Here is a 13,446-nt window from a genome sequence, read left to right on the forward strand (position 1 = left end):
AAAAATATGGAAATGCTAACATTGGCCCCAGTGCCAGTCAGTAAAACATTCCTCAATGCAAGTGACAGCCCTGAAAAAGCCCTAATACATATTTGTGTTGGTTCACATCCGGAGTCCCTCCCACACAGTTATGTTTTTTGGCAATATTTTCAACTTTCAAAATGTTTTAATTTATGAAGTGTTGGTTCCAATGTTGCATTTCAATGAAATACGGAGAACTCAAATGTCATTATTACATTGGTGTGGTGCATTCATATAGATTAGAAAATATACAAGACACCAGTAACTCAACCAGACCCATTTCCGAGGGCAGGGTGGGTTAAAATTCCCCTCATTGCCTCTGGAAGTGTTTAGGCCCACCTCTTCGACAGTAATGCCCAAGCAGCAACAAAAATAGCCACCACCAGAGGCATCAGCTGCCATGTTCCTACCTGTGGATAGCTGAGAGCAGACCTTGCTCCTATTGCCCTATATGGACCTTCCCCCAGCCGGCAGAGAATGTGCACAAGCAGAAATTAAAGTTCCAATTTAAATTTGCTGCAATCCGTCTGTTGCCACTGGCACTATGGAGTTTCCCCCATAATGTAAATGGTGCAGATTCCACAGCGCTGGCAACTGAAACTATTATAGAACCTTAGCAAGCGGCAGTGCTTCCATCATATAAATATAGTACCAGGTAAGAGGGAGTGCTTTATTTTGCATTTTGCTCACTCTTAATATTGTACATTAACTAAAGTACTTTCCATTCAAAACTCTTATTACTGAGACATGTGCATTCCACACTTATCATAAATGTACCCTAGGTTTTTTTTAAAGTGTAGCTGGTAATTGCTTATTCTTCCTACCTCTTGAATTTCTTTCTAAAGTCACTTAATTAATATTAATGGGACCACAAGCTTCATTTCCTCCCCATGTCACTAGACAGGAAAATCCCTGTCTGCTGAATGACTTGCAAAGGGAAACATTTCATCAGTCATAAGCATTTCTTTCTGAAATTTGGAGCCAAATTTCCCACAAGCAGACCAGGGTTTCAGAAAGTAGTGGCTGAACACTCAACAGAATCTATGGGGCAACTGAGAGGACAAATATATTGATGTACAGCAAATCATCTCCAAATCAATGAGGTTTATCCTGAGGTTTGTAGAAATGCTATTGCTCAGAGAAATCTATCTGGTTCACATCATTGAGAAGGATGAGGAAGTGAGGTATTAGCATAACAGCTTGGAACATCCTCAACTGTTACCAATAGCAACAGTGGTGTCCAACATAGCTGCAAACTGCAGACCACCACTATACTGCTCTGGGAATTAATTATTACACCATTCACAGAGAAGGAAGTCTGTTAAATGCAAATTCTCTGTGGAAAGGTGTTTGGCAAACATATTGCGTGAATAGTACTGAAATAGAGCATTGTGTCACTTGCCTGTGGCATAATTACAATGAGTATGTTGTGGGACTTTGCCCAAGGAAAACATGAAGATGGTGTACGCTAAACAGACTTTGCACTTATTAGTGGGCAAGGATTGGCCTATTTGAACCAAACCAAACCTCAATTAATTTCAATTCCAGGTAACTAAGTCAAGCTGTTCCTCTCTTAAATAAAATGTTTTCTTTTGCTTTCATTTCAAACGAATCGAGCTCAAAAAAGCAACTCAATTTGAGTGAGAACTAGAATTAACTAATAGATATTGTCCTACTTTTTGAACATTTCTGTGTAGCGTTTATGGGTTCTTCCACTTGAAACCTTTCTCCACCTGCACTGGTTATATGATCAATGACTAACAGTGAAAAGCAAAATTCCTGACCAAGGCTTTTTTTCTTTTTAGCGAAGTAAACTTTGAGAACCCAAGATTCTGATTCTTTGAAAGTGATCTGATTGAAAAGATGGCCAATAAGTCATAGTTTGCTACCATGTTTAAAACTGTCATGTAAGAGGACTTGGTTAAAGTGAAGGACTTTTGGTATCTACGCCGCCAATTCCTGACAATACATCTTTAAGGGTTGCCTGGACAAAATAACAAAGTGCTTTATACTATCTGGATGAGGCAAGGCCCCTGAGGGACAAGGGATCACTCTACATACCTGCTCCAAATGCAAAGAAAAAGCTTTTATCTGGGTTTGCCTCCAGAAGTGCTGTCACCCTTTTGCCCATTCTTTCATTCCTCTTGTAGATTAACTCCTGGCGAAAATAGTTGTCTATCTCCTGAGCTGTCACCTGCTCATGCGGCGGGAGGGTGGTGTTGATAAAGTTAGGCAGCTGCGAGAAGAACAAGCCAAGTGATTATTATTCTAAGAACGGCTCCTAGATATGTATGACATAGGATTACAGAATCTCATGCTTTACTGTCGAGATAAGACAGATTTATTTAAATTGAGTTGAGGTGCAAGAATCTCTCAGCTGTTAAACCATACTGATATACAAGCTCCACGCTTGGTTGAATTTCAGACTTATTTCTGTTTTGTACATGCTTTCTGAAAAAACAGACTATTATTTGATTATTAATATACAGACTGGGAAGCTCCCCCGATGGGTCAACAAGTTTATTCATTAAGTAAAGTATCTCTGAATCGACTCCTTGCCTGTGATGTGTTAGCGGATCACAGCTGCCACAATGATTAGAGGCGTTACATTTGGCCCCTTCTGGCAGTGTGTGGCTGTGTGTGTGGTCATTGGATAAGGACAGGATCGGCCTTACCTTTGGTACTCCCTTTCGTCTAATAGCTGTGACTCTCAAGGCTCTCACCCTGGCAAGTTACCAGGTGAGGTAGGGTGACCAGGTGAGGTAGGGTGACCAGGTGAGGTGGGGTGACCAGGTGAGGTAGGGTGACCAGGTGAGATAGGGTGACCAGGTGAGGTAGGGTGACCAGGTGAGGTGAGGTGACCAGGTGAGGTAGGGTGACCAGGTGAGGTGGGGTGACCAGGTGAGGTGGGTTGACCAGGTGAGGTGGGGTGACCAGGTGAGGTAGGGTGACCAGGAGAGGTAGGGTGACCAGGTGAGGTGGGTTGACCAGGTGAGGTGGGGTGACCAGGTGAGGTAGGGTGACCAGGAGAGGTAGGGTGACCAGGTGAGGTGGGGTGACCAGGTGAGGTAGGGTGACCAGGTGAGGTAGGGTGACCAGGTGAGGTAGGGTGACCAGGTGAGGTGAGGTGACCAGGTAAGGTAGGGTGACCAGGTGAGGTGGGGTGACCAGGTGAGGTGAGGTGACCAGGTGAGGTAGGGTGACCAGGTGAGGTGGGGTGACCAGCATCTACTATACTGAACCACAACAAGCAGTCAATGCCCTCAGGAGTGGAAGAGAACAGGAGAAAATTGGAGACAAAAGAATAAAAATCAAAGCACTGCGCTGGATGTAAGCAGTACAGCAAATGCAGGGAAGTGGGGGTGGCTATTGTAATGTATATACCTTTAAGGGGGGAACTACTTTTTACAGCTCATGTATACTGTAGTACCGGTGTGACCACATCTGTATATAGCACTGAGTAGTAATCTGTACAGTTCAGTTCCAGAGTGAGCCACATTGAGTAAACACCTGTTGTACCGTTCTCCTGCAGTCTTGTGTCTTACTACTGACGGACACAACATTGGCGACGAGGCAAATTCGATCCTACCTGCAACTCTGCATCACCTCCCAGGGATTCGTTCCTGGAGACCAGTAGATTGGAGGTCAAGGCCAGAGACATGGGCGTCGACCACGGGCAACCGCCCAGTCATCCAGCAGAGACTCAAGAATTGCGGGGGAGGCTGTTGAGAGCCAGGCTTGGCTTTCCAGTCGCGGTGGTCCAGCGAAACGGGCTAGAGCCTGACTGAGCGGCACAGCAAAGGGCCGAGCAGCGTCGACGGGAGAGAGAGAGAGAGAGAGAGGGCAGAGCGCACAGGGCGCAGCCGGTGTTCAGGGGCCGAACAGCGCCGAGGAGAGGGAGAGAGACGCGCAGAAACCCACGAGGCGCCGCCATTGCCACGAGGACCGCCGAGAGCGGCGTTGGCAGTAGCGCAGGAGAAGTGCGTGAAACCTACAGGGCGCCGCCATTGCCACGAGGACCGCCGAAAGTGGCGTTGGCAGCAGCAGGGAAGGAAGGAACGCGCGGGAGACGCCATTTTAAACCACACCCAAAATGCCGAAGAGTGGCAGTATCACCGCATTTGACAATGAAGTCGAAGATTGGACTACATATGTCGAACGAATAGAGGTATACTGCAAGGCAAATGAGGTGTCAGATGACAAGAAAGCGCCGGTATTGTTAAATTTAATGGGTGCAAAGACGTATGGCTAATTACGAAATCTAGTAATCCCAGCGAAGCCAGTGGAAAAGAGTTTTGGAGACATAGTGACGATACTACAGGAACATTTAAACCCCACACCGCTGCTGATAGCAGAAAGATTCAAGTTTCACAAACGGAACCAGCATAAGGATGAAAGCAATGCTGAATATTTAACAGAACTGCGCAAACTATCAAAACACTGCCAGTTTGGAACGGGACTGGCAGATACCTTAAGGGACAAGTTTGTGTGTGGGCTTCAAAGTGAAGGAACCCAGAAACGGCTTTTATCTGAAAAGGACCTTACGCTGGACAAGGCTTTCAGCATTGCGGTATCATTATGAAGCAGCAGCACGGGGCGCTGCAGAGATACAACAGAGACCGCAAGAATATGGCACAAACGAAATGTCATAGAGAACAGAGAAGTGCTATCGCTGCGGCAGAACAACACATGACCACAATGATTGCTGGTTCAAAGACAAAGTGTGCAGACAGTGTGGAAAAGTGGGACACATAGCACGAGTCTGCAGGTTGGGAAGGAAAACCAGCAATAGGAAATCTCCAAAAGAAAAGTACAAGAAGGTACATAAGGTGACGGAAAATAGTTCAGACGAACAAAAGGGTGATACCGACTCCGAAAGCAGGGAGCTGAGTTGTCTGAAACTACATAATGTGATCAAAACGGAGGATCACCGAACCATTTGGGTCACTCTCAAGATAGCAGGAGTCCAGGTAAAAATGGAATTGGACACAGGATCAGCCCTAACAGTCATAAACCGATGGGACTACGAGCGGCTATTCTCACACATACCCTTGAGAGACACAAAAATTATTTTGAAGACGTACACGGGGCAAAAAGTCTACCCCAAAGGAAAAATAAGGGAGCCCGTTATATATAACGGTAAGGAAACACCAAAACTAGACCTGTATGTATTGCAAGATGGAGGACCACCATTACTGGGACGTGAATGGATCCGGAAAATACAGCTGGATTGGCATTCCATACAAGCACTGACTGTGGCTGCCAAAAAGGATGACGACGTCACACCTGGGCGACTGTCAAAGATCCTAACCGACGCGCAAGAAGTGTTCCAGCAAGGACTCGGAACACTAAAAGGCATGACATCAACAATTAAAATTGAAGAAAACGCAAGCCCAAAGTTTTTTAAGGCCAGACCGGTACCTTATGCGATCCGCCCAGCCGTCGAAGCAGAGCTGGAGAGTTTGGAACGTTCAGGAGTACTGTCCAAGGTAGACTGGAGCGAGTGGGCTACACCCATCGTCCCTGTGATGAAAAAGTTGTTGAGCAGCACGCCTGGGGAACCAAGGAAGGTTCGCATTTGTGGGGACTTTAAGGTAACAGTGAACCCAGTCCTTCACGCCGTGCACTATCCACTTCCGCGGATTGAAGATATTTTCGCCTCGCTATCTGGAGGGAAACGCTTCACTAAGATTGATTTGGCCCAGGCGTATCTGCAAATGGAGGTAGAAGAAGCATCAAAAAAATACCTCACAATCAACACCCATAAAGGTCTCTACCAATACAACTGGCTGGTATTCGGGGTAGCATCAGCTCCGGCTATTTGGCAAAGGGCAATGGAACAAGTCCTGCAAGGGATCCCAGGGACCCAGTGTTATTTGGACGACATCCTGGTCACGGGCGAAAATGACAGTGATCACCTCGCCAACCTGGAGCAGGTGCTCACTAGATTGAAGGAATATGGGCTCCGAGCTAACCGCCCCAAATGCGAGTTTTTAAAAAAACAGATCTCGTATTGTGGCCACGTTATCGATAAGGAGGGGTTACATAAGTCCCCAGAAAAGATTGAGGCAGTAGTCAAGGCTCCAGCACCGGAAAACGTGTCACAACTGAGGTCGTTCCTCGGGCTGGTAAACTACTACCATAAGTTCTTGCCAAATTTGTCTACAATACTGCACCCACTGAACACCCTACTGCAAACTGGAGTGCCATGGAAGTGGAGTGACGAATGTAAACGAGCTTTCCAGAAGAGCAAAACACTAATCACATCGAAAGAGGTATTGGCTCATTTCAACCCAGTACTACCAATTCGGTTGGCATGTGATGCGTCACCCTACGGCATTGGAGCGGTGCTGTCACACAAATTCTCGAACGGCTCAGAGAGGCCAATAGCCTTTGCGTCACGATCACTAACCTCAGCCGAGCGTAACTACGCCCAGATTGACAGGGAGGCCCTCAGCCTAGTGTGGGGAGTGAAAAAGTTCAATCACTATCTGCACAGGCAGAAATTCACCTTGCTGACTGACCACCAGCCTCTTGTCTCCATTTTTAATCCGAAGAAGGGCGTTCCGGTGATGACTGCGCAACGACTACAAAGATGGTCACTCTTTCTAGGGGCGCACCACTGTGAGATTGAATATAAGGGCACGAAACAGCATGGAAATGCTGATGGGCTATCATGCCTGCCACTGCCGACTGCGGAGGAAGCACCAGCAGTGGATCCTGTCGAAATATTTCATTCGACTATAGTTGAATACCTACCGGTAACTAACGCTCGTATAGAAAAGGAGACCCGAAATGACCCGACACTGTCTTGGGTATATGATTTGATGGTGAAGGGATGGCCTGCACATGGCGACTCACTGTTGCCAGCATTCTCGACAAGAAGAGAACAGCTGTCAGTGTGCCGGGGGACCTTGATGTGTGGATCCAGAGTGGTATTTCCACCCAAGTTAAGGGATAGAGTGCTCAATGAGCTTCATGAGGGTCATCTGGGAGGGGTAAAAATGAAAAGCCTTGCCAGGGCTTATGTGTGGTGGCCGGGAATCGATAAACAAATCGAGGACCTGACCAAGAGCTGCTCAGGATGCCAGAAAGTCCAAAATGCACCACCACATGCCCCTCTACACCCATGGGAGTGGCCCTCATCTCCATGGCAATGGGTGCATATTGATTTTGCTGGTCCATTCATGGACTCAATGTTTTTAATAGCTGTGGATGCGCACTCGAAATGGCCTGAGGTCATCAAAATGTCCTCCACCACCACGGAGAAAACTATTGCAGTCCTGTGGACCATTTTTGCCAGAAACGGCTTGCCAGAACAGATTTGCTCCGATAACGGACCACAGTTTGTGTCCGAGGAGTTCCGGAGGTTTATGAAGAAGAATGGGGTAAGGCATTACACATCCGCCCCGTATCATCCAGCCACAAATGGATTGACTGAGAGGTTCGTACAAACCTTTAAGAAGGCAATAAAGGCTATGTACAATGACAACATTCCGCTGCAGCATAAGGTAGACAATTTCCTGTTCGCCTACCGGAATGCGACACATGCAGTCACCAACCAGGCCCCGGCCATGATGTTCTTTAACCGAAGGTTAAGATCTCGCCTGGATTTGCTCAGACCAAACGTACGAAGAGATGTTGAGAGTAAGCAATTCCAGCACATCCATGAGAAGCCAACAAGGAGCTTCAATGTAGGGCAACCAGTCTTGGCCCGTGACTACCGAACAGAAAAATGGCAGCCAGGAACGATATGCACACGGCAGGGCCCACTAATGTACACAGTGGATGTTGGGGAGAACATCGTGAGATGCCATGCTGACCAGATCCTAGAGTCACAGGAACAAGTCAACCCCATGCCTCGCCCATACGTACCTGGTGAGGAACCCGACGTACAGGTCGCATCTACCCCAGAAACAGTAGCATCGGAAGCTGATGACCCAACCGACGACAGGGTGCCAGAATCGCCTCCGCACCAAGAGCGAGACACTCGGGAAAGGTGCTATCCAGAAAGGATCAGAAAGCCTCCCCAAAGACTGAATATATAAATGGACTATTTTCAGCTAACGTTGTATGTTAAAAGTGTTAATTGTAATTAGTTTGATATTTAATTGTTAAATGAGTGTTATGGTACTGTTAATCTAAAAGGGGAGCAATTGTAATGTATATACCTTTAAGGGGGGAATTACTTTTTACAGCTCATGTATACTGTAGTACCGGCAGTGACCACACCTGTATATAGCACTGAGTAGTAATCTGTACAGTTCAGTTCCAGAGTGAGCCACGTTGAGTAAACACCTGTTGTACCGTTCTCCTGCAGTCTTGTGTCTTACTACTGACGGACACAACAGCTATCCTTGGCAAATTCACGTTTTGTTGGCCTCTGACTCCTGTAAGTTCAATTGGCTGTAAGCAGCGGCGGCGGCGGACTTGTGAGGAGTGAGGCGGCGGCGGCGGTGATAAAAGTGGCGGCGAGGCTCAGGTAGGCCTCAGAACGGCGGCGGCGGCGGACCTGTGAGGAGTGAGGCGGTGGCGGCGGTGATAAAAGCGGCGGCGAGGCTCAGGTAGGCCTCAGAGCGGCGGCGGTGGCAGACCTGTGAGGAGTGAGGCGGTGGCAGCGGTGATAAAAGCGGCGGCGAGGCTCAGGTAGGCCTCAGAGCGGCAGCGGACCTGTGAGGAGCGAGGCGGCGGCGGCGGTGATAAAAGCGGCGGTGAGGCTCAGATAGGCCTCAGAGCGGCGGCGGCGGACTTGTGAGGAGCGAGGCGGCGGCGGCGGCGGTGATAATAGCGGCGGCGAGGCTCAGGTAGGCCTCAGAGCGGCGGCGGCAGACCTGTGAGGTAGGGTGACCAGGTGAGGTGGGGTGACCAGGTGAGGTAGGGTAACCAGGTGAGGCGGCGGCGGCGGTGATAAAAGCGGCGGCGAGGCTCAGGTAAGCTTACCAATCTCAGAGCTCCGAGCTCAGAGGGAGGGAGAGAAGTAAAAAATAATCGAAGTGTGACGTCACCAGAAAGCAGATAAGTGATTGGTTGGTGAGTATTTCTCTCTTTTTTAAACTTAAACTCTGTGGTTTATAGTTTCTAATCTATCTGTGGTGTAGCGGGGACTGTTGGTAAACCAGGGCCCTTAAGTATATCATTTAACTGTAGTGTAATTGGTGGGATTGATTTGATTTAATTTAATTTGAATTAATTAAAGGGTAAGTCATGGCAGGAGAGCGCGCCCCAGTGGTATGCTCCTCCTGCACTATGTGGGAACTCAGGGACACTTCCTGTGTCCCTGACGACCAAGTGTGCAGGAAGTGTGTCCAGCTGCAGCTACTGGCAGACCGCATTGCGGCGCTGGAGCTGCGATTGGATACATACTGGACCATCCGCGATGCTGAGGACGTTGTGGATATCACGTTTAAGCAGTTGGTCACACCACAGGTAAAGGTTGCACAGGCAGAAAGGGAATGGGTGACCAACAGACACAGTAGTAGGCGCAGGCAGGTAGTGCAGGAGTCCCCTGTGGATATCCCCCTCTCAAACAGATATAGCACTTTGAATACTGTTGAGGGGGATGGCTTATCAGGGGAAAGCAGCAGCAGCCAACTTCCTGGCACCAGGGGTGGTTCTGCTGCACAGGACGGGAGGAAAAAGAGAGGTAGAGCTATAGTAATAGGGGATTCTATTATAAGGGGAATAGATAGGCGTTTCTGCGGCCACAAACGAGACTCCAGGATGGTGTGTTGCCTCCCTGGTGCAAGGGTAAAGGATGTCGCAGAGCGGCTGCAGAACATTTTGGAAAGGGAGGGTGAACAGCCAGTTGTCGTGGTGCATATAGGTACCAACGACATAGGTAAAAAATGGGATGAGGTCCTAAAAGCTGAATATAGGGGGTTAGGAAGTAAATTAAAAAATAGGACCTCAAAGGTAGTAATCTCAGGATTGCTACCAGTGCCATGTGCTAGTCAGAGTAGAAATAGAAGGATATTTCAGATGAATACGTGGCTAGAGGAATGGTGCAAGGGGGAGGGATTCAAATTCCTGGGACATTGGAACTGGTTCTGGGGGAGGTGGGACCAGTACAAACCGGACGGTTTGCACCTGGGCAGGGCCGGGACCGATGTCCTAGGGGGAGTGTTTGCTAGTGCTCTGGGGGAGGATTTAAACTAAAATGGCAGGGGGTTGGGAACCTGAGCAGGGAGAATGAGGAAAGGGAAACAAGGACAAAAGCATAAGATAGGAAGGAGAAAAACAAAAGTGGCAGTCAGAGACATCAACGGTTTAAATCAAACATGGCCACAGTAAATAATAATTCTAAAAGGTCTAAGAGCGTTAAAAAAACAAGCCTGAAGGCTTTGTGTCTTAATGCGAGGAGCATTCGTAATAACGTGGATGAATTAGCTGCGCAAATAGAGGTAAACGAATATGATTTGATTGGGATTACGGAAACATGGCTCCAGGGTGGCCGAGGCTGGGAACTCAACATCCATGGGTATTCAATATTCAGGAAAGATAGGCAAAAAGGAAAAGGAGGTGGGGTAGCATTGCTGGTTAAGGAGGGGATTAACACAATTGTAAGGAAGGATGTTAGCTCTGATGATGTGGAATCTGTTTGGGTACAACTGAGAAATACCAAGGGGCAGAAAACATTAGTGGGAGTGGTATATAGACCTCCAAACAGTAATGCGGAGGTTGGGGATGGCATTAAAAGGGAAATTAGAGAAGCGTGCAATAAGGGCACAGCAGTTATAATGGGTGACTTTAATCTACATAAAGATTGGGCTAACCAAATTAGTAACAATACTGTGGAGGAGGAATTCCTGGAGTGTATACGGGATGGTTTCCTGGACCAATATGTCGAGGAACCAACTAGAGAGCAGGCCATCTTAGACTGGGTATTATGTAATGAGAAAGGATTAATTAGCAATCTTGTTGTGCGAGGCCCCTTGGGTCGGAGCGATCATAATATGATAGAATTCTTCATTTAAGATGGAGAGTGAAGTAGCTGACTCAGAGACTATAGTCCTGAATTTAAATAAAGGAAACTACGATGGTATGAGGCGCGAGTTGGGTAGGATTGATTGGGGAATGTCACTCAAAGGGTTGACGGTGGATAGGCAATGGCAAACATTCAAAGACCACATGGATGAACTACAGAATTTGTTCATCCTAGTTTGGCATAAAAATAAAACAAAAAAGGTGACTCAACCGTGGCTAACAAGGGAAATTAGGGATAGCATAAGATCCAAGGAGAGGACATATAAATTGGCCAGAAAAAGCAGTAAACCTGAGGACTGGGAGCAGTTTAGGATTCAACAAAGGAGGACAAAGGGATTAATTAAGAAGGGGAAGATAGAGTATGAGAGTAAGCTTCCAGGGAACATAAAAACTGACTGTAAAAGCTTATATAGATATGTGAAGAGAAAAAGATTGGTGAATTTATAATGGGGAACAAAGAAATGGCTGACCAATTAAATACATATTTTGGTTCTGTCTTCACAAAGGAGGACGCAAATAACCTCCCAGAGATGTCGGGGAACATAGGGTCTGATGAAAGGGAGGAACTGAAAGAAATCAGTATTTATACGGAAATGGTGTTAGGGAAATTGATGGGATTGAAGGCCGATAAATCCCCAGGGCCTGATAATCTACATCCTAGGGTACTTAAGGAAGTGGCCCTAGAAATAGTAGATGCATTGCTGATCATCTTCCAACATTCGATAGAATCTGGAACAGTACCCATGGATTGGAGGGTAGCTAATGTTACCCCACTATTCAAAAAAAGTGGTAGAGTGAAAACGGGGAATTACAGACCGGTAAGCCTGACATCGGTAGTGGGGAAAATGCTAGAGTCCATTATAAAAGATGTAATAGCAGAACACTTGGAAAACAGTGACAGGATTGGACAAATTCAACATGGATTTACAAAAGGTAAATCATGCTTGACTAATCTACTGGAATTTTTTGAGGATGTAGCTGGTAAAATAGATAAGGGAGAACCAGTGGATGTGGTGTATTTGGACTTTCAAAAGGCACTCGATAAGGTCCCACATAAGAGATTAGCGTGTAAAGTTAAGGCACATGGGATTGGGGGCAAGGTATTGACTTGGGTAGAGAACTGGTTGGCAGACAGAAAGCAAAGAGTTGGAATAAACGGGTCTTTTTCCGAGTGGCAGGCAGTGACTGGTGGGGTACCACAGGGATCGGTCCTTGGACCCCAGCTATTCACAGTATATATTAATGATCTAGACGAGGGAACTAGATGTAATATCTCCAAGTTTGCAGACGACACAAAGCTGGGTGGGCGTGTGTGCTGTGAGGAGGATGCCGAGAAACTCTAGTATGATTTGGACAGGTTGGGTGATTGGGCAGAAGCATGGCAGATGCAATATAATGTGGATAAATGTGAGGTTATCCACTTTGGTGTCAAAAACAGGAAGGCAGATTATTATCTGAATGGCAATAGATTGGGAGAAGGGGAAGTGCAACGAGACCTGGGTGTCCTTGTGCACCAGTCGCTGAAGGTAAGCATGCAGGTGCAGCAGGCGGTTAAGAAAGGCAAATGGTATGTTGGCCTTCGTAGCGAGAGGGTTTGAGTACAGGAACAAGGATGTCTTGCTGCAGTTGTACAGGGCCTTGGTGAGACCACACCTTGAGTATTGTGTGCAGTTTTGGTCGCCTTACCTGAGGAAGGACGTTCTTGCCATGGAAGGAGTGCAGCGAAGATTCACCAGGCTGATACCTGGGATGGCAGGAATGACGTATGAGGAGAGATTGGGTCGATTGGGCTTATACTCACTGGAGTTTAGAAGAATGAGAGTGGATCTCATTGAAACTTATAAAATTCTGACAGGACTGGACAGACTAGATGCAGGAAAGATGTTCCCGATGGTCGGGGATTCCAGAACTGGGGGTCACAGTCTAAGGATGAGGAGGAATTTCTTCACCCAGAAAGTGGTGAAACTGTGGAATTCTCTACCACAGAAGGCAGTAGAGGCCAATTCATTAAATATATTCAAGAAGGAGTTGGGTATATTTCTTAAGGCTAAAGGGATCAAGGGATATGGGGAGAAAGCAGGACAGGGTACTGAATTTGGATGATTAGCCATGATCTCATTGGATGGCGGAGCAGGCTCGAGGGGCCGAATGGCCTACTCCTGCTCCTATCTTTTATGTTTCTAAGTATCTATGGGGCAAAACTTCCTGAGATTCTGACAGGAGAGGAACCTTATTTCTGGAAAGTTCCTGAGATTCAGTCTATTTGCTGCTCCTGTTCCAGCGTATCTGATTAGAATCTCATGGCCCTGGAGCTTTGGACACTTATCCTATCAATGCTGCTATTAGGGTTAAAATCCCAAATCCACCAATGGTGGAAATGTTCCAGGTCCATGATATTCAAATCAAAAAACCAATGGAGTCTGAATAGCAGCATCCATCAAC

The 13,446-nt window shown here is 47.0% G+C and overlaps 1 protein-coding gene across 1 annotated transcript in view; it reads right to left on the reverse strand.

The window, feature by feature from the left end:
- The window catches only part of trabd2b (TraB domain containing 2B), a 539,596-nt gene that overhangs the window by 239,508 nt on the left and 286,642 nt on the right, over window positions 1-13,446 (reverse strand). The window contains exon 4 of the mRNA XM_085982884.1: window positions 2,083-2,257. Within this exon, the coding sequence (XP_085839010.1) occupies window positions 2,083-2,257 (175 nt within the window). The remainder of the gene's footprint in view (window positions 1-2,082; window positions 2,258-13,446) is intronic.

Source organism: Somniosus microcephalus, chromosome 3 (assembly GCF_052327205.1).
Source record: "Somniosus microcephalus isolate GS21.2 chromosome 3, FLI_Smic_1.0, whole genome shotgun sequence".
Classification (NCBI taxonomy): domain Eukaryota; kingdom Metazoa; phylum Chordata; class Chondrichthyes; order Squaliformes; family Somniosidae; genus Somniosus; species Somniosus microcephalus.